At 34.3% G+C, this 20935-nt stretch overlaps 1 protein-coding gene across 21 annotated transcripts in view; it reads right to left on the bottom strand.

The window, feature by feature from the left end:
- The window catches only part of LOC18430013 (uncharacterized), a 65318-nt gene that overhangs the window by 38055 nt on the left and 6328 nt on the right, over positions 1–20935 (bottom strand). For 16 of the 21 annotated variants that reach the window (XR_016058606.1, XR_016058605.1, XM_088870931.1 and 13 more), the window contains exons 4-6: positions 19098–19214; positions 8485–8596; positions 6768–6883 (exon numbers count right to left, since the gene is read on the bottom strand). Coding sequence is in view for 17 of the 21 variants with exons in the window: in XM_088870931.1 (XP_088727057.1) it covers positions 6768–6883; positions 8485–8596; positions 19098–19214 (345 nt within the window). In the remaining 4 variants the exon portion in view is untranslated. Of the gene's footprint in view, positions 1–3788; positions 3906–6767; positions 6884–8484; positions 8597–19097; positions 19215–20935 lie in introns of those variants that run through there. The other 5 variants (XM_088870942.1, XM_088870947.1, XM_088870949.1 and 2 more) reach the window with 2 other exon arrangements.

The following is a 20935-nucleotide window of genomic DNA, read 5'->3' as shown; positions in this document are numbered from 1 at the left end:
TAATAGCTACTTGTATTAAACCTATATGAAGATAGTTATAACTTTTATTTTTATGCGATTGTATTTTTATTAGTTAATAACTGGAAGTCTTCTTGAGTACTTGTTACAGACAAATTTTGTTCAACTGTTTTAATAGCATAACCTATTTTGAATTCAAACGTTCCTTTTTTATAAATATCACTTATAGGGACTTTAGGTAAATTCCAGTTTTGTATCTGGTTTTCGATATTATCGATAACCATTTCTTCTTTATTTTTGATCCTTAGAGTATTACTAGTTTGGGGTAATGCTTTATTTGACATCCCCCACAAAGGATGCCAATTTACTTGGTCCAACCATAGCATCAATCCCACCCTCTCAAAACTTGATAGATTTCTCGTTTCGATCAATTGGGAGGAACAATTCCCAACTTCGTCGTCTTTGGCCCTTCCCAAGCCCACCTCCGACCATCGCCCTATACTGTTGGACACAAATGCTATTACCAAGGGTCCCCGTCCTTTCAAATTTGAAATGCATTGGCTTCAAGAAAAGGATCTAACCTGATGGAACTCCTTTAATTCTCAGATCTCGGGGAGAGGGGGCTTCATCCTCCAAAAGAAAATTCTGCTTCTTAAAGTTGCTTTCAAAGCTTGGAGCTCTAAGCTTCCTGTTAATTTTTCGCACTTGAAGGCTTCCCTTTTGGAAACCATTAAGAATCTCGACTCTATTGAAGAATCGAGATCTGTAAATGACTCTAGACAGGCGCTTAGGTCTCCAAGTTGGAGTATCTCGCTACTGTTAAAAAAGAAGAAATCTACTGGTCCCAGAGATCCAAGGTCTCATGGTTGAAAGCTGGGGACAATAACATTGGCTTTTTCCATTGGATTGCAAATTGTCGTTGTAGAGACAATGCCATCTCGATACTGAAAGTCAACAATTCCTATTTGACCCGACCTTGTGAAATTCAACGAGCCATCCTTGATTTCTTCAAGAATTTGTACTCTGCTCCCCCTGAACCTAGACCTAGATTCTTGACCCTTGACTTCCTGACTCTCAATGTAACCCAAGTTGCCTGGTTAGAGCGGCCCTTCTCAGAATAGGAGATCTTTAAAGCTATCATTGAGTTAGGGAGTGACAAGGCCCCGGGGCCGGATGGCTTTCCGGTTGCCCCCTTTAAGGAGTTCTGGGATACGCTTCCTCTTGACTTTGTAAAGTTCTTTGATGAATTCTTTGAAAGGGGTATCCTAAACAAAGCCATGAATGCTACTTTCCTTGCCCTTGTCCCTAAGAAAGAAGGAGCAGAGGAAATTAAAGATTTCAAGCCAATCAGCCTTCTCAATTCTTCTTATAAGATCCTCGCTAAAGTCGTTGCTTCCAGGCTGAAAAATGTCCTGCCTTCTATCGTTTCTCTTTCTCAATGTTCCTTCATCAAAGGCAGACAAGTCTTAGATGGGGCCTTAGTGGCCCATGAGTGTGTCCACTCGAGACACCTTTCCAAGAGACCAGGACTCATCTTCAAAATTGACTAGGAAAAGGCTTTTAAGACCATGTTGACTGGTCAGTCCTGAATGAGTCCATGACTAGGATGGGTTTCGGAGAGAGATGGAGAAAGTGGATGAGTGGTTGCTTCCATATCCCCCATTTCTCTATCTTCATCAATGGAACCCCAATTGGCTTTTTTCCCTCTTTGAGGGGGTTCAGACAAGGAGACCCCCTCTCGCCCTTTCTTTTTGTTATTGCAGCAAAAGTCTTCAGTCGATCCAACTCTCGGGTCTACCAAGCTGGCCTCCTTTCAGGCTTTAAAACCAGCAAGAACGGGCCCACAGTTTCCCACCTTTAGTACACGGACGATACCCTCGTATTCCTGGATGCCACCCGAAAGGAAGTTAACACCCTCAAAAGGTTCCTCCGTTGCTTCCAAACGGCGACTGGGTTTAAGATAAACATGGATGAATCCAGTATGTTGGGGGTTGCCTTGTCTGCTGAAGAAAATCGATCTCTCATTCCAGCTTGGGAATGTAAAGTCCAGGTCCTCCCTACCACTTACCTCGGGCTCCCACTGGGGCTTGGTAAGCCTAGAAGCGGCATTAGTCCCCGGTTCTTAACAAGGTTGATCGCCGCTTGGCAAGATGGAAAGGAAGGTTCCTGTTGTTCTCGGAAAGAAACACCTTGATCAAAGCTACCTTAGCTAACTCCCCGATTTACTTAATGACGCTTTTCCATATGCCGGCGCAGGTGGCCAATCGACTCAACCAACTCATGAGGAACTTCCTTTGGCCAGGAAGATAAGAAGTTTCATCTTGTAGCTTGGGATAAGGTCTGCCAACCTAAAGACAAGGGTGGCTTGGGGATTAAGGTCATTCGCAAACACAACGCCGCACTTCTGGGAAAATTGCACTGTGGGCCTAGGTGGTTAAGCATAAGTACAATATCCTTATACAATCCTGGCTACCAGGATCACTGAAAAAGGCATAATGGTTCAGGTATCTGGAAGTCTCTTTTAACAGTGCTAGCCACTTTCAAGAGCCACACTAGGTTCCTTCTGAGAGAAGGCTCCAGGGTTAAATTCTGGCAGGACCTTTAGTTAGGCCCTTCTCCGATTTGTGTCGTCTTCCCGTCCCTTTACTCTCTTGCACAAGACTAGGACTCTTCTATAGCCCAGGAGCTTTGTAGCGTAGGAGGACGTAGAGTCTGGAATCCCACTTTTAGAAGGAATCTAACTGAATCGGAAACATTTGATTTTCAGCGCCTCTCGCAGACCCTCCACTCTCTCTTTCTCCCCTCCCATGGAAGAGATGAACTTGTCTGGACTCTGAACCCCACGGGTAAGTTCTCGGTTGCCTCTTTCTATAAAAGCCTTGTGCCCTTCTCTAAAATTTGGTCTTCGATTGCTCCACCAAAAGTGCAGACCTTCCAGTGGCTACCTTTCTCACAGTGGATAATCTACAGAAAAGAAGGATCCCTATCCCGAATAGATGTGCCCTGTGTGAATGTGAGGAGGAAAGCAACCATCACCTTTTCCTTCTTTGTGATTTCTCTTATGACCTATGGGGAAGGGTACTGCAACTTTTTGGAATACGTGGGGTTACCCCCCCCTCAATTAAAGCCCTCCTTACCTGCAATTTTGATTCTTGTTGGCCTAAGGCAGGTCGTATCCTGTGGAAGGCGACTGTTATGGCTACAATATGGGTTGTGGCTGAAAAGAAATTCCAGAATTTTCCGTGGCTCCAAACTTCAAACTTAGGCTCTGTTGTCCAAGGTAACCACCCTGGTTACGTTCTGGGCTTCAAATCATAAATTCTTCATAGGAATTCCTCGGACCTTCTTCTTCACTCATTGGGGTGACATCCTTTATCATCAACCACAAAGGGTTAGTAGGTCAAGCTTTTGGCTTCCACCTTCTCAAGGAACCATCAAGCTAAACTTTGATGGTTGCTCCTTGGGGAACCCGGGTCCAGCAGGGGTAAGAGGAGTTTATCGAGATCATGAGGGCAATGTACTCCTCTCTATCTCTCAATTCCTGGGCTTTAAGGACTTTCTATCCATGCTGAAGCACTAGTCGTCCTTCTAGCTTTGAAAAAATTCAACCCATCCTGGGCTTTAACTCTGATAGTGGAAGGCGACTCCAAAAATATTATCTCTTGGGCTAGCAGAACGTGCGATCCACCTTGGTATTTGTCCCCAGGCAATATCAAATTGGGAATGCAGAAGACTACAAAAATAAACAATGAAAACAAGAAATTCACCTACTAATATATATATATATATATATATATATATATATATAAAGAGAGAGAGAGAGGGCTGACATCTTATTCACAATCCTCTGCCTAAGATCAGCTGAAAGCTCTGTCCTCCAATCGTTAGCATCCGTTAGAACGACATCACCCTAGCCTTGAGGGTGCATCCAACCACCTTTATCCATCCTACTCAAAAACCCAAAAAAAAACAAAAATATTGTATAAAATCTGAAGAACTAAACTTTTATAACCCTGTTACCCAAACAAGAGAAAGACTATCACTATTCCAGCCAACTCTCAGAGCTCGAAAATTTCAAGAAGCCAATAATGTTTTCTTCCCCAAAAAGGAAAACCAATTCCTGATCCCAAGGGCTCTAAATACTTGAAACCTTAACAACCTACAAACGATGTCTTCTCTATTGCCTAAAAAAACCGAATTTCAAATCCAAAAACTCTCAAAACTACAAAATTCAACCGCTCATGATCCTTTCTCCTCGATGGCCCAAAAACGAAAACCCTAAGTTTGCAATCAGAGTGTTAAGAGAGAAAGAGAGAGAGAGAGAGATTTTGAATAAGTGAGCCACTGTGACAATTGTAATTGTGAGAACTAAGAAGTGACTGTTAAGATTGGAATAAAGTTGTTACTGTTACAAAAAAAAAGAGATGGGTGGTTGACTCGGGCGAATATAAAAGAACAGTAAGAAGTATCACTATAAATGATCTCACAGGAGCATATTGTATACTTATTCCCTCAGAATCCACTCGCGAATGAATTGCCATTGCTATGAGATCATTATTGTTGTTACAAAGAAGTCATCATTGCTAGTAGCCATAAGACGTTGAATGGTAGCCATTCGAGAATTCTTTTCTGAGTGATTCATTGGAGACACTAAAGTTTCAGATAAAATACAAATGCTCACGTCAACCCTCTTTTTTCTTTCAAAACTGCCCCTCAGTCAACTTGAATTTTGATTTTTTATATATATTTTGGCTTTCTATTAGTAGGGCAGTGCCATAAAGCTTGGGGCACTGTCCTACAAACGAAAAATCAAAATCCAAGTTGATCGTGGGCAATTTTGGAAAAATATAAAAAAAGTGGGTTGACGACCTTTGTAATTTTACCTAATATATTTTCTATATATAAAACATGAGCAAGTGACTAGATGTCCATCAAAAAATTCAAATTAGATTTGGAATTTGGTAAGGATGGAGAATAACGATTAGTAACTCAAGTTCCCATGGGAAGAATTAGCATGAGAAAGCGAAGTGTGCCCACCTGTCCATCTATCAATAGCATACAATATAGGTTAATTAGATAGGTCCAATGGAACTAATGGCAACAAAATAATATAAAAGTTGATTTTATGATCTCTCACAACAAACTTTTACGAAGAACTCAAAATATATTTATTTTCTTTAAATACACATCTAGAAATAGATCCCCATATTTACATGAAATACTATTGGTAGATAGTTCTCTTGATGGACCAAATCTACAATGTGTCCTTATGGGTGCATTTTAGAAAATACTAGTGTTATGCACATGCGTTGGACGTGGTATAATTTAATTTAAAAATGATTGTTAATATGAATCACCATCACCACCATTATTATCATTAGCATTATCTGATTGAATAAATAAAATATTTATTTTATTTATAGATATTATTTAATAATATATAATATAATATATTTATTTTATTTATAGTTACTATTAAATATACAAAATAATCATGTATAATGAAATAACACCGACACCACAACAATAGATTAGACCGAAAGATAAAATAGTAGAAAGCAAGCTTCCTTTCTTTATTTATTTTTAAATCATTTATAATTAATCAAGCTTTCTTTCTTTACTTACTTTTAAATATTTATAATTTTAATTATAAATGATTTAAAACTAGTATATATAAGTCTCAATAAGATGTAAATTATTGAATAAGAATTTTAAAAAAAGACACAAATTTCTATGGATTGAAAATAGTACTGATTTAAAATTTTATTATTATAAAGCCATCAAAAAAAATTGGAAAGGAGAAAATCCTTTTATGGCCTAGATCGAAGCATCTTATCAGAATGCACGGCCTATGTTAAAAGGGTCAAAAAAATACTTTCTAGATTGTGTTTTCAAATTTTTCTTTATTGTGATTATTCATTAGAATGAAAAGAAAGTATATTTTAAAATTATGATCAAACAAATGCCCCTCTCATAGTTTTTGAAGATTGTTGCATTATATTACTATACAACCGTCGCTTGAAATCACTACCCATATACATACATACATACATACATATATACATACATACATACATATATATATATATATATATATATATATATATATATATATATATATATATACATATAAACATATATAAATCCATAGACATATATACATATATATAAACATATATAAATACATACACATATATACATATACATATATATATATATATATATGGAAAATCTTCTTGCTAGCCCAAGGGCTAACAGGAAGATATGAGCCCAATGGCCCAGAATGAATCTGGGCCGATCTGTTGGTCATGACGTCATTTCGTGCTTAAATTTTAATTTTTTGTCTATAAATCCAAATCACATGAAATTTTAGGCGTGTCTTCTTCTTAGCAGGCAGCACTTAATAAAAATATAAAAAAATAATCCTCAAAAAACAAATTGACCAAAATACCCCCAAAACTTTACAGGGGTATTTTGATCAATTTTTTCAAGTAAAATATTTTTTTGATATTTTTTGAAGATACACCTATTTTTGATGAACACACACCAAAAATTTCAAGTGATTTGGATTTGTAGGAAAAAAAATGAAAATTCAAACACTATCAGGTATCCGTGATTGTCAGATCGGCATAGATTCAATCTGGGTCTTTGGACTCATATCTTCCTGTTAGCCCTTGGCCTAAGGGTAGCATCATCCTATATATATATATATATATATATATATATATATATATATATATATATATATATATACCAACAGTATTTCTTGCACATAAGTAAAAAAATTTCTATACTTGACAAATGTTCACCTTGATCTTGCATATTTTGGTTTTTCTCCAGTAGGGTTTGATGCCGTAGAATTCCCCATGGAAGATTCTGTCTCCAAAGTGAGCATCTTTAGAGATATTTTCCCCAAATAATCTGCCTGGAAATCAATAATTTAGAGATGAGAAATGTGAATATTGAGATTCTCATAAGGGACTAACATTTATGAGTATAAAGCATCCAACCAATCACGATATACAGGATTAAGTATAGAATCATAAGCATAAATATTTAATAAGTTACTCACGAATAACTATACCAAAATACACAAATTTCTTGTTTCAAAATTAACGCTCAAGTCTCGACAAACCATCAACTTAACAACCAATAACCATAATACCTTCTACTCTATCTCTACTCTTTCAATTTCCACGGCCTGCTTATTAAGATAATCAATTGTTCCAATAATCATTCAGTCTAACTAATTCTCTTTAATAAGTGCTAAAAGTTTATCCAGATGGGAAGGGTATTGAGCCCACTCAATAGTTAAGCTCTGATCGTGTAAGCCGGATTCTTCCAAAACAACTAAGCCGGATTCCACTAAAAAGGTTGGGTGGTTTAGTAATATTATACATTAGTTCATGCAAACAATAAAATCGGATATCAATCATATAAAAAGAAAATGTCGGGCCTGTCAAAGTTCACAAGCAGTTCAGTTAACTTATTTTATTCAGTGATATTTCTTCTCTCAACCTGTTCACAAAGCTGGTCACTAATTCTTTGATTCACTCCCAGCATATGCCATCCCAAACCTACACAAGAGTAGATTTTCTTTTCTTTGCTTATTTAAACAGTTTGCCATGTCAAGGGTTGGTGGGGAGAGGTTTTAAGGCTAGCAAGTCTATGACATATAGAATTTCTCCCCAGTTAACAACTTGCAAAATCAGGAGGAACCACAGAAAGCCATTCCAGTTTCCTAAACTACCAAATGAACAAAAACTAGTCTTTATTTGACCTGCAAAACATCAACACACTGAAACAGCTCTAACATTAAACCCCATACATTAAAAAACATTAAAAAAAATATCAATCCGAAGTTGAACAACTGAGAAAGGAAAATAAAGAAAATGAATGGAACCAAACAAGAATGGCAACAGAACCATCTATGTGGCATTATGTGTACACATGACAAATACCCAGGATGCATGTAGCATGCAAATGTAAATACGTAGGTATGCGTGCATGATTATTGACGAATGCATGTCCATATGCACAATACTCAAATAAAAGGATGTTATTTGTAATAGAAATATCTAAATATACGAAATATTTATCAAAAACATTATGTATGACAGTTTAGAAGCCAAATTTAAAAACCTTCAAGATACAATGTCATTTGAAGGGATTTACCCACTAAAATTTTGTAGGGCTTCAATGATTATCTGCTAACCAGAGCAAATACGTACTAGTGTTTGTCTCCCACGATACTGACATATACACTTCTATCTTACATACCCGATCGTATGATGCAATTCAGTGTGAACCCAATTCTAGATTCACATTGTCATATTAACATATTTCATTCCAAATAAGACTTCCAAGTTGGCAAATTTAATAGGGACATGAAACTATAGAATGAGATGAAATTTCTAGATACGAAATGAAAATGAAGAAGAAAAGGATGGGAAACCAAGACAACAATCACTAGGTAACCACAACTGAAAATATAAATTACAGGTTGACAAGGAGAGAAAGGAGAACCTGGTTCTCAGCATTCGTAAAGATCTTCTGTTCGAAAATTGCAGCAATTGTCGTGAGTACATACAGTCCAACGGGATCACCTGCTGGAAAGTGCCTCTTAAGAGTTTCCAATCTGTAAGTTTAAAACAGTAAGGGCCATCAACTAGAGCAGTAGAGCTTGTGGTTTTATGGATCAAGCCATTTAATATTTAAGAAAAATCCTCCAATATCCGATGAAGACCTGACATTAATACTAATTAGCCATCAATCCCGAAGACTCACTCCCGAAGAAAAACGTTTATACGTTACACCATGATTAACCGATCAAAACAACACCTACTGATAACAACCAAACCTAACCCAGGGTCTTTTGAATGCCCTTCCTTGGCTTGCGGCAGGCTCAGAGCCACCACCAAAGGTCCTCACAAGTCGGAGAACAGGACCAAACGGGGTACCTTTCTAAGCTAAGGAATATATACTCTTAACTATATCGTCTTCTAGGGCGGCCTTGTAATACAGGAATGACCCCCATTACCACAGTTCCTAAGGGAGATGGAACCCTCCTAGCTACGCTCCCCACCGGCATCCATTTGTTCGATTGAAGATTCATACACATATCAAGACCCAATCGGAATGGCACTACCCACTTGAAGGTGGGGGTACAGCCAATTCAAGATCCTTCTATTGCTGCAGATCAAGATGAACATGGACTGCACGCGCCGGTAGTAGCCTTTCTCATACAACGAATAGACAAGTTTATTCTCCGGTCAAGGCTTGATCCAACCTCTTGATTGTCGTTCTAAGAACGGTTCCGCCATTGCATATGGAACAATGTTGCACTGGCCGATAGTAGCAGCCAAAACCAATATTAATGTTTTGGTATTGCCTCTAGTATTGCTCAATCCTACTCTCAATTCCAAGGCCAAGTGTATGTCACCAACGCAAAAAGAAATTTCAAATGTAAATAATTGAATATAGCCAATCAACATATAGGCAAATAGCCATTACAAAGATCCAATGTTCAAACTTTTGGGGGAAAGCATAACAATAAAGAGATGTTTTCATAAATACTCTATATTCCCAAATGATTAAGATAAGGACCTGGTTTATATGTGACCAAGCCCGCATACATAGAAATGCGGGGCTCTTAATAAATCTATTTTTGAGATAGATTTTAAGACTTAATTTTTAAGAACATGTAATCTCTAACATGGAGATCATGAATATGAATAAATAAATAAATTTCAAAAATTAAAAATAATAATTCTAGTAAGAAAACATTTGGACCGTTAGTTACCATTGTTTTTAGATGGAACACCTACTTGCATCCATCTTTAAAATGGATGCTTTACACTTTTTGGACCGCATATGTAGAAATGCAGTTCAGCTCGAATAAAACAATTTTCGTTAAGTCCATCTCAACAAGGGTAAGTTGTATTATCCTTTTGTTTCTCTAATATCCTCGGAATTCTAAAAATTCCCAGTTTTACTAAACCCATACCAAAGTACAAAATATATTTCAATAAAAAACAGCACACAAACACAAGCAATATCAAATTGGGAATGCAGAAGACTGCTAAAATAAACAATGAAAACAAGAAATATACCGACCAATATATATATATATATATATATATATATATATATATATATTTGGGATAATCTAAACTTCATAACCCCTCAAATTACAAAGGTTAAAGATAAAGAGAGTTATGAAGGATAGATTTACTAATTTTATAGTCTATTTTTTAAAAAACATTTATTTTTGCCATGTCTTCATCATTATGTAAGGGCAATTTTGTAAATATTACTACCAGACATGGTATTTTTGTCATCTTCATAAAGGGTAAAGTTGAAATTTTTTAATAAAAGACAAGGGCACTCTACAAATAAAATTCCAGAACTTCTAAAATACCAATGTACTTGTGTAAAAAATTCAAATTTTCCCTTGCTTAATGATTAAATTACCTATTAAAATAATTTTTTAAACAAAAAGTAATTATCTTTTTGATAATTACACCCATCACAACCCCTTCTAACATTAGCCTTTGTATTTGTGGGGTCGATTTTTCTCTTTTTTCGTTCTAATTTAACAACTAAATATGTTTCATATGCGTTATTAGTGTTTATTTCTTCTTCTATATCATCTTCTATTTGTAATGTAAGTATTTGAAATTCCTCTATGTCAGGTTCAGATGTATACGTAGGAATGACTACATGATCAGCTGTTCTTTTGACTCCCTTGTAATTGGAAGTCTGAAAATGGTGTAGGTGTTGAAGAAGAAGGAAGTATAATAACATCGGGAGTAGTATGACAAGATTTTCTAGTAGGTATTAATGGTTTTCTATTTCTTTTCCTATTAATATCTATATCATCCTGTTCAATAGGCTGTTGGAATTTTATTTCAATATTTTCATCCTGATGTTCTATAATTTGGTTTGGAATATTATTTCTAGGTACTTCCTTGAGCTGGTTTGCATTTTGCAATGCCCATGTTGGAGGTAGAATAATATCGGACCAAGTAATTGTTTTTGGTATAATTGTATTTGATTTTTCTATATTTGTTTGAAAAGTTCTAGAAGTGGTTTAAACAGAACTGCTTTAGGAAGAGAAGGAGTTATTCCCTTAGATTGAGGAGTAACTAATCTTTCTATGCGTTCTGCTTGTTTCCCTAAAGATTGCATATATAAATTAGTATAATTGTTTTGTTCCACAATATGCGGTATTAGTTCTTGTTTTTTACCTATTTCTTTAGGTAGGACTTTATATGGTGTTGCAATAATATCATATAGAGATTGTGGTGGTTCTCCTTTGCTCAATGGGGTTAAGGTACCTTTGAGTATTATACTTTTTTCAGGAGGGTGTATACTAGCAGTAGTGGTACCATTCGTACTAATATATGTCTTTTCTTCTATGGTTTGAAGAGTATTAAATGGAGGAATGTTTATTTTATATTGAGTACATATTTCTTGTAACCATATAAAAAATCCTTTTGTTTCTCTTTCTTTTTTCAAAAATTTATTATATTTTTGATGAAATAATTCTATTAACCTAGGTTGGAAGGTTTGAAGATACCATTCCCTAATATTTTGATTTTCTGGAGAAAGATAATATTTTTTGAGATAATTAATATCGATTTTTCTCTTTTTTCGTTCTAATTTAACAGCTAAATATGTTTCATATAGGCAAAAATAATAAAACCTTAATGGACCCGTTAATAGCCAAATTAGCCCAACGAGATATTAAAGGAATTCCTTCTTCCAAACTCAGTATTCCTATACCTAATATACCTGTTCCTTTACCAGAATCTTCAGATAAGGGAAAAACAAAAATACCAGAGCATGAAACAATGATGCTCCAAGAAGTGGAACCAGTTATAGAAGATACCATACAAAACCAAGAATCTGCTTTTATGGATACTACACCTATTGATATAAACAGAATCGCCTATGGTAAAACATGGAAACCAATCACAGCTTTGCCATATTATAAGAGACCTACATCTGTTGATGTACAGCTTGAAGAAGATGCCATACAACAAGTTGTTTCCTATTCAGGAAGATCAATAGTAAATTGGACAATAGATGGTTTATCTGAATTAAAAATATTAGATGTCATGAGACATATGACAATGTTTGCTTCAGCAAACCAAATGGCAGGCAATCCAGATCAAGAGGTTGCTAAAGCAATAGTAAATGGATTCACTGGCTGGCTAAGAGGCTGGTGGGATTTCTATGTAGATGATGAAACCAAAAATAGAATCTTTACCAATACAAGACAATGGACCGCCAGAAATGAACAAAATCAAGAAATAATTTATATTGAAAGTGATGCAGTAAACACCTTAATATATACTATTACACTACATTTTGTAGGAAGTACGGCCTTATTGGCAGTAAGAGCAGAAGATCTGTTATCTAATCTTCGTTGTCCTACATTATCCCATTATAAATGGTACAAGGATGTATTTTTCTCAATATTATTAATACGAGAAGATTGTCAATTAGACCATTGGAAAGAAAAATTTATTGCTGGTCTACCCTACTTATTTGCAGAAAAAGTCAAAGACAGACTCAGAAAGAAACATAATGGAATTATAGTATACTCAGCATAGACACTTGGAGAACTCTCAACAGAAATATGTGCTGAAGGATTAGCTTTATGTACTGATCTTAAACTCAAAAGACAGTTAGATAAACAGCAAATTACCAAGCGTAAAGAACTTGGTGATTTCTGTGAACAATTTGGATACCATTTAGATAGAAAAAATAAACCTGAAAAGTTATATAAGAAAAAGAAAAAATACAAAAAAAAAAATATAAATCCAAATCCAATAAAGTACATAAACAATATAAAAAGTCTAAACAAAAATTTATAAACAAATTCTCTCCCAATACAAAAAATAAAAGAAAACTTCCAGTATGTTATAAATGTGGAAAAGTTGATCATTACAAACACCAATGCAAATTAAAAAAGAAAATAGAATCATTACACTTAGATGAATCAATCAAATCAAAATTATATAATATAATCAATTATGATTCTATATATTCAGATTCTACTGACTCACATATAGAACATATTCAAGATGATGACCTTTTATGGACAGAATCATCTGATTCTTCAGATTCTTCTACAAATACAGAATCATCTCATCCAATGGAAGAATTTAATTGCACTTGCCTTATACCGACGCATAATCTTCATATGCTTACCCAAGAAGATAATCTAATATTAGATCTTATTGAGAAAATTACAGATCCAGAAGAAAAAAGATCTGTAATCACCAAATTTATTACTCTAACTAAAACAAAAGCAAAAACACCTCAGATTAGTAAAACACCTGATGAATACAATTTTGCCTTTATTATGAAAAGAGTGAGTGAACAACATATTACTCAACAAAAAGAACCTTCTATTTCAGACTTAAAACAAGAGATTAAAGAAGTCAAAAAGGAAGTTCACCAATTAAAAAACAGAATAAAAACTCTAGAATTACAAAATTTATCTCATCAAGAGTCAGACACAGATGAACTAGAATTCAATCATCTTATTTCAACATATAGTCCTGATCCACCGGAAGATATACCAGAAACCTCAGAAGTTAAACCACTTCTGATAACAATTCCTTCTTCTGTAAATCTGATAGATAAAATTATGATTCAAAAATGGTTTGTTCAAGTCACTATAATAGTAGCAGAAGATTACAGTTTTCAAACATCAGTTTTAATAGACTCAGGTGCTGACCTTAATTGCATCAATGAAGGATTAGTACCGTCAAAATATTTTGACAAAACAACTCAGATCCTAAATACTGCAGATGGCAGTAGACTCTTTATCAAGTATAAATTATCTAATGCCTCTGTTTGTAATAATCACCAATGTATTAGTACACCATTTATTATGGTTAAAGGACTAAGCCAAGCAGTTATACTTGGAGTCCCATTTCTTACAATACTATATCCCATATCAATCGATCAAACAGAAATATCTTCGAATTATCAAAATGTACCAATACACTTTGATTTTATTCATAAACCAAAATTAAAAGAAATCAATAACGTCAAAAGTCAATTACACAATAAAGAAAAATTTCTTTGTACTTTAAAACAAGAAATTAAATATAAATATATAGAAGAACAAATACAAAATCCTTTAATCCAACAAAAGATTCAATCAATACAACAACAAATCGAAACCTCTATCTGTAGTAAGCATCCCAATGCTTTTTGGGAAAGGAAAAAGCATAGTATTAGTCTACCATATGAACAAGGATTTGATGAAAACCAAATACCTACGAAAGCTAGACCAATACAAATGAATACTACTTTACTAGATATGTGTAGGAAAGAAATTGTTGATCTCCAAACAAAAAGGTTAATAAGACCAAGCGCATCACCATGGAGTTGTGCAGCTTTCTATGTCAATAAAAATGCCGAAAAAGAACGAGGAGTTCCTCAATTAGTCATTAATTATAAACCCCTCAATAAAGTATTACAATGGATTAGATATCCTATCCCCAATAAAAAGGATTTATTAGATAGAGTAGCCAATGCTTGTATTTTTTCCAAATTTGATATGAAATCAGGATATTGACAAATACAAATTCAAGAACAAGATAAATATAAAACAGCATTTAATGTACCTTTTGGACAATATGAATGGAATGTAATGTCAGTTGGCTTAAAAAACGCTCCATCAGAATTTCAGAAAATAATGAATGATGTCTTTAATGCTTATTACCAATTTATGATAGTTTATATTGATGATGTCTTAATCTTTTCCGAATCTATAGGTCAACATATTAAACATATTAATACTTTTATTCATACAGTCCAGAATGCTGGATTAGTTGTATCAGCAAGAAAGATAACTTTATTCAAAACCAATATTAGGTTTCTAGGACACAATATTCATCATGGCACTATTATTCCTATAGATCAATCAATACAATTTGCTGATAAGTTCCCTGATCAAATACTAGATAAGAAAGAACTTTAAAGGTTCCTAGGATGTTTAAATTATGTTAGTGATTTTTATCCCAATCTTGCTATAGATGCTAAGCCTTTACATAATAGATTAAAAAAGAATCCTTTACCCTGGACGGATATTCATACTAAAACAGTTCAACTAATCAAACAAAAAGTTAAAACCCTAGTTTGCCTTTCTCTTCTTCATCCTACTGCTTTCAAAATAATTGAATGTGACGCCTCCGAATTGGGATTGGGAGGTATTCTCAAGCAACGCATTGATAGTCATGAACAACTACTCAGGTATACTTCTAAACCTTGGAATCCAACCCAACAAAACTATTCTATGGTCAAAAAAGAATTACTTGCCATAGTCCATTGTGTTACAAAATTTCCAAGTGATATTATCAATCAACAATTCCTTATTCGAACTGATTGCAAAGCCGCTAAAGATATTTTGCAAAAAAATGTTCAAAATCTTGTTTCTAAACAAATATTTGCTCGCTGGCAGGCTATCCTGTCCGCTTTTGATTTTACTATTGAACACCTTCTCGGGTCTTCTAATTCTCTTCCTGATTTTCTCACCCGTGAATTTTTGCAGGGGGGCAACACTGACGTTAACGACGATTCACCATTATCACTTGCACTAAAGCTCTTTGCAGCCAATAAAAATAATATTACTCTATCCAATCCACCTACTCTCATAGGCTCTCGTAGCAATTCTTCTCGCAATGAGAAACGCCCTCTGACTATAATACCATTTGAAGGTGAGAACCCGCCTTTAGCAACCCTTTCACCTTCCATTTCTCCTATTCACCAAATCACTTACCCAGAGACTAATACATCAACTCCCGCTTATACTCCAGCGCAATCAAAACCAAACCAGAGGCCTAATTTTCTTATGTCTGCATATGTTGAAAGAGCATATCTTATGGATATTACCATTGATGATCACCATACGAATATGGACCCTATCAAACTTGCTCCATTATACCTGATAAACCATCTGAATCCAACTAATGGAGTCAAAACTAGAGAATACTATGAAGCAATCCTCATGGAAACAGGATTCATTTCTGTTGTCCATTATTATCAATAAAATACTAGGGTAATTGCATATTCCAAAATCCAGATCAAAAAATTATGTTCTTATGATGAATGGGGTTGCAATCCTACTCAAGGGAAAAAACTACACAATCCCGATTTTTCATATAAATACTATAAGTATGCCGAATACATAGAAGCATGGCATAAAATGTTTTATTATCAAAATCCAAACAATACTCATAGTTGGTATATCCAGTTTCGTTTAACCATTTTCGAAAAATTCCCTAACTGGTTTAAAAATTGGTTCTTAGTTTGGAGATCAACTACTGCAATTTTACCTCCTGCTTTCCAAAAAGTGCAGGATCAATTTGTGATATTCAATAATAGTGATAATAATACAGACAATCACTTATACTTTGTTGCACTATACCAACTCCCATGGATTATGAAATGGGAATACTCAATCTCTGTCAATAATACAGCCGGTCATACCTATATTCCAAGACTGGGCAAAACCATCTCAGTTAAATGGTAGGACATCTTTAATATGGATCCCACAACCATAGTTCTCAAAAGAATACCTCAATAAAAACCCATATATAACCCAAGTCCAAGTGAACATAATACAGCCAATACTTCATTTGACTTCCCCACATATTTACGAAATATGCTCCAATCAAACCCAAATGCTTCTAAAGAAACCTTGGAACAACAAATGAAAGAAATCTTTGCAGAAGCAGGAAGAAAACCGGTCTCATCGGATGAAACCGTACAATCCTCACCAACACACAACAATAGATATTTTCCACTGGAAGAAACAGACCCAGAAGAAGAAGAAGACCCCGAAGAATTCAGCCAAAGACCATAAAGATACTTTACCGTACCATATACTGTATTAGGATGCTTTCCGTACTACATGTCATTCTCAAGCTACTATATCAAGATACCTTCCGTACCATACACTGTGGTTGCCGACACATACGACAAAGCAGACACTGTGGCTGCCGACACATACGACAAACCAGGCACTATGTTACCGACATAAAACGATAAAAATATTACTGTTTACGATGCTTCTTTAAGCATCTTTCTTTTTCTTTTGTCATTTCCTTTTGCTTTACGTCTCTTCTTCCCTCTTTTGGTCAAATCAAGTCGCTTTCCTTCTCTTCCTTCCTCGCTAAGCTACCTCAGCCTTCGCCTATATAAGGAAGCACCCTTCCTCATTTTCAGCAGGTCTCGGAGCTTTCTTCTTTCTCCGCTCTCTCCTGCTCACAGTCTTCTACTCTCTGCTCTCTTCATCTCTCTGCTCTCTTGGTCTCAAGACCACTACTACCATATTGCTCCACAGCTGCTGTCCTGACCTCACAGCTTGAACCTATCCCATGCTATCCAGGTTCTTTCTTATCTTTTCATCAAAACCAGGTTCTCTCCTATCCTCGTATATTATATTTCTCTGTTTAAATGTGTGACTGTAACTTCCATAAACTCCCATCATACTGTCTTCACAATTGGAAGTTATTCTCCAGTTATTGTCTCTGTAAGCTGTAAGTGTTTGTTCATGTTCTTTCGATTTGTTTTCTATACAGTTAATTTGCTTTTATGCAAATGGTTTGTAATCTTTCTGTATACATCTGGTATGTAATCTAATGCAGTTTAAACTTGTATTCAGTATTAAAATAGGTGATCACACACACACGTCGTGGTTTGTTATCGATATTTCTGTTATTCCGTTTATCATAATAATCTTATTTTACCTAAATTATATTCGTATATTACAAGAATTAGTTAAATATAATAGTATGTTATTTGCTTACCTGTTATAAAATACATGGTTTGAAATACTGTAGATCTTGACGCGTTTTGGTATCAGAGCATAGAAGCAGGAAATTTATCAGCAAATTGTATGGATCGATCTATAAGAATAATAATGCCATGATGAATATTGTGTCCTAAAAACCTAATATTGGTTTTGAATAAAGTTATCTTTCTTGCTGATACAACTAATCCAGCATTCTGGACTGCATGAATAAAAGTATTAATATGTTTAATATGTTGATCTATAAATTCGAAAAAGATTAAGACATCATCAATATAAACTATCATAAATAGGTAATAAGCATTAAAGACATCATTCATTATTTTCTGAAATTCTGATGGAGCGTTTTTTAAGCCAAATGGCATTACATTCCATCATATTGTCCAAAAGGAACGAGGAGTTCCTCGATTAGTCATTAATTATAAACCCCTCAATAAAGTATTACAATGGATTAAATATCCTATCCCCAATAAAAAGGATTTATTAGATAGAGTAGCCAATGCTTGTATTTTTTCCAAATTTGATATGAAATCAGGATATTGGCAAATACAAATTCAAGAACAAGATAAATATAATATAAATAATGATACTATGAGACCCTCCCACAACCATGTGAGTAGGAACCTAAAGGATTACTATTAAATTTTGACACGAATCTCTAGAAAAGTTACCAATAATCTTATTCACCTAAGTCCTACACCCATGTCATAACTTTTCTAGAGATCTGTGTCAAAATTTAATGATGATCCTTTGGGGTCCTACACACATGGCTGTGAGAGGCTCTCATAGTGTCATTACTCTATATACATATATGGAAAATGCTACGATACGCCGATTCATGTACCTACAGTAAACGTTGAACGGCCAAGACTCAATCTGGGTCGATCTAACGACCTTGGATGTTTGGTAGTGTTTGAATTTCAATTTTTTTCTACAAATCCAAATCACTTGAAATTTTAGCCGTGTTTTTAAAAAATAAGTGAATCTACAAAAAATATCAAAAAAAATATTTTACATGAAATAAATTGACCAAAATAGCCCTGAAAAGTTTCGGAAGTATTTTGACCAATTTTTTTTGGGAATTTTTTTTTATTATTTTGATTCAATCTGGGCCATTGGGCGTTTACTTTAGCGATACGCACATGGGCGTCCAGGAATGTTTTCTATATATATACATACATCTACAAACACACACACACACACACACATATATATACATATAAAGATATATATATATGTATGTAAATATATATATATATACATATATATATATATATAGAGAGAGAGAGAGAGAGCTCACATCTTATCCACAATCCTCTGCCTAGAATCAGCTGAAAGCTCTGTCCTCCAATCGTTAGCATCTGTTAGAACTAGACCACCCTCGCCTTGAGCAGGTATCCAACCACCGTTATCCACGCTATTCAAAAACTCAAAAATAAACAAAAATATTGTATAAAATCTCAAGAACTAATCTTTTATTCCCCTGTGACCCAAACAAGAGAAAGATCAACGGTATTCCAACCAATTCTCATAACTCGAAAATTTCAAGAAGCCAATAATGTTTTCTTCCCCAAAAAGGAAAACCCAATTCCTGAACCCAAGGGCTCTAAATACTGGAAGGCCTTAACAACCAGCAAACGACCCCAATTTCAAATCCAAAGAATCTCAAAACTACAAAATTCAACAGCTCATGATCCTTTCTCCTCAATGGCCCAAAAACGAAACACTAAGTTTGCAATCAGACGGTGTTTAGAAGATTGAGAGAGAGAGAGAGAGAGAGAGAGAGAGAGAGAGAGAGTTCAGTAATTAAGAACTGAGAAGTGAATGTTAAGATTGGAATAAAGTTGTTATTGTATCAAAAAAAAGAGAGATGAGTGGTTGACTGGTGTGAATGTAAAAGAACAGTAAGAAAGAAGTATCAAATAGGTCGAACTAATGCCAACAAAATAATATAAAAGTTGATTTTATGTGCCCAAGGGTGTATGAACGCTCACAACAAACTTTTACTAAGAACTCAAAATTTAATTTAATTTTTTTTTTTTTTAAATACACTTCTAAAAATAGATCCCCATATTTACATGAAATACTATTGGTAGATTGTTTTCTTGATGGACCAAATATACAATGTGTCCTTATGGGTGCACTTTAGAAAATACTAGTGTTATGCACATGAGTTGGATGTGGTATAATTTATTTAAAAAATAATTATCAAATTGAATCACCATCACCACTATTATTATCATTAGCATCATATTATTGAATAAATGAAATATTTATTTATTTATAGATATTATTAATAATATACCATATAAATATTATTAAATAATATAAAATAATCATGTACAATGAAATAACACTAATGCCACATTTGTAGATTCAAACAATTGATAAAATAGTAAAAAGCTAGCTTTCTTTCTTTATTTATTTTTAAATTTATAATTTTAACTATAAATGATTTAAAATTAGTATATTTAAGTTTCAATAAGATGCAAATTATTGAATAACAATTTTACAAAAATAGATGAATTTCTATGAATTGAAAGTAGTACTGCTTTACAAATTTATTATAATAAAGCCATCTAAAAAACTTGGAAACGAAAAAATCCTTCCAAGGCCTAGATTTCAGCATCTTATCAAAATGGACGACCTAGGTTAATTGGGTTAAAAAAATACTTTCTAGATTGTGTTTTCAATTTATTTATTTTTGTGATTGTTCATTAGAATGAAAAAACAGATAATTTAAAATTATGATCAAACAAATGGCCCTAAAATAGTTTTTAAAGATTGTTGTATTATATTACTTTACAATTGTTGCATGAAATCACTGCCCATATATATATGGATGCTGTCAGCCCACAAGCTGACTGCTAGTGTGTCAGCCAAAGGCGCAGATTGAATCTGGACCAATCTGACGGTCACAACCTTATTTCGTATTTGAACTTTCATTTTTTTCTACAAATCCAAATTACTTGAAAATTTAGGCGTACATTCTACTCATCAAGGCGCACCTAATAAAAATATAAAAAAAAATTTCGCAAAATATAAATTGATCAAAATACCCCCAAAAACTTTTTGGAGCATTTTGGTCAATTTATATTTTTCGAATTATTTTTTCAATATTTTTATTAGATTCTACTA

The sequence above is a fragment of the Amborella trichopoda genome, chromosome 6, assembly GCF_054954075.1.
Source record: "Amborella trichopoda isolate Santa Cruz 75 chromosome 6, AtrichopodaSantaCruz75HAP2 v2.0, whole genome shotgun sequence".
Lineage (NCBI taxonomy): Eukaryota > Viridiplantae > Streptophyta > Magnoliopsida > Amborellales > Amborellaceae > Amborella > Amborella trichopoda.
This window is presented reverse-complemented; position numbering and strand designations above follow the sequence as displayed.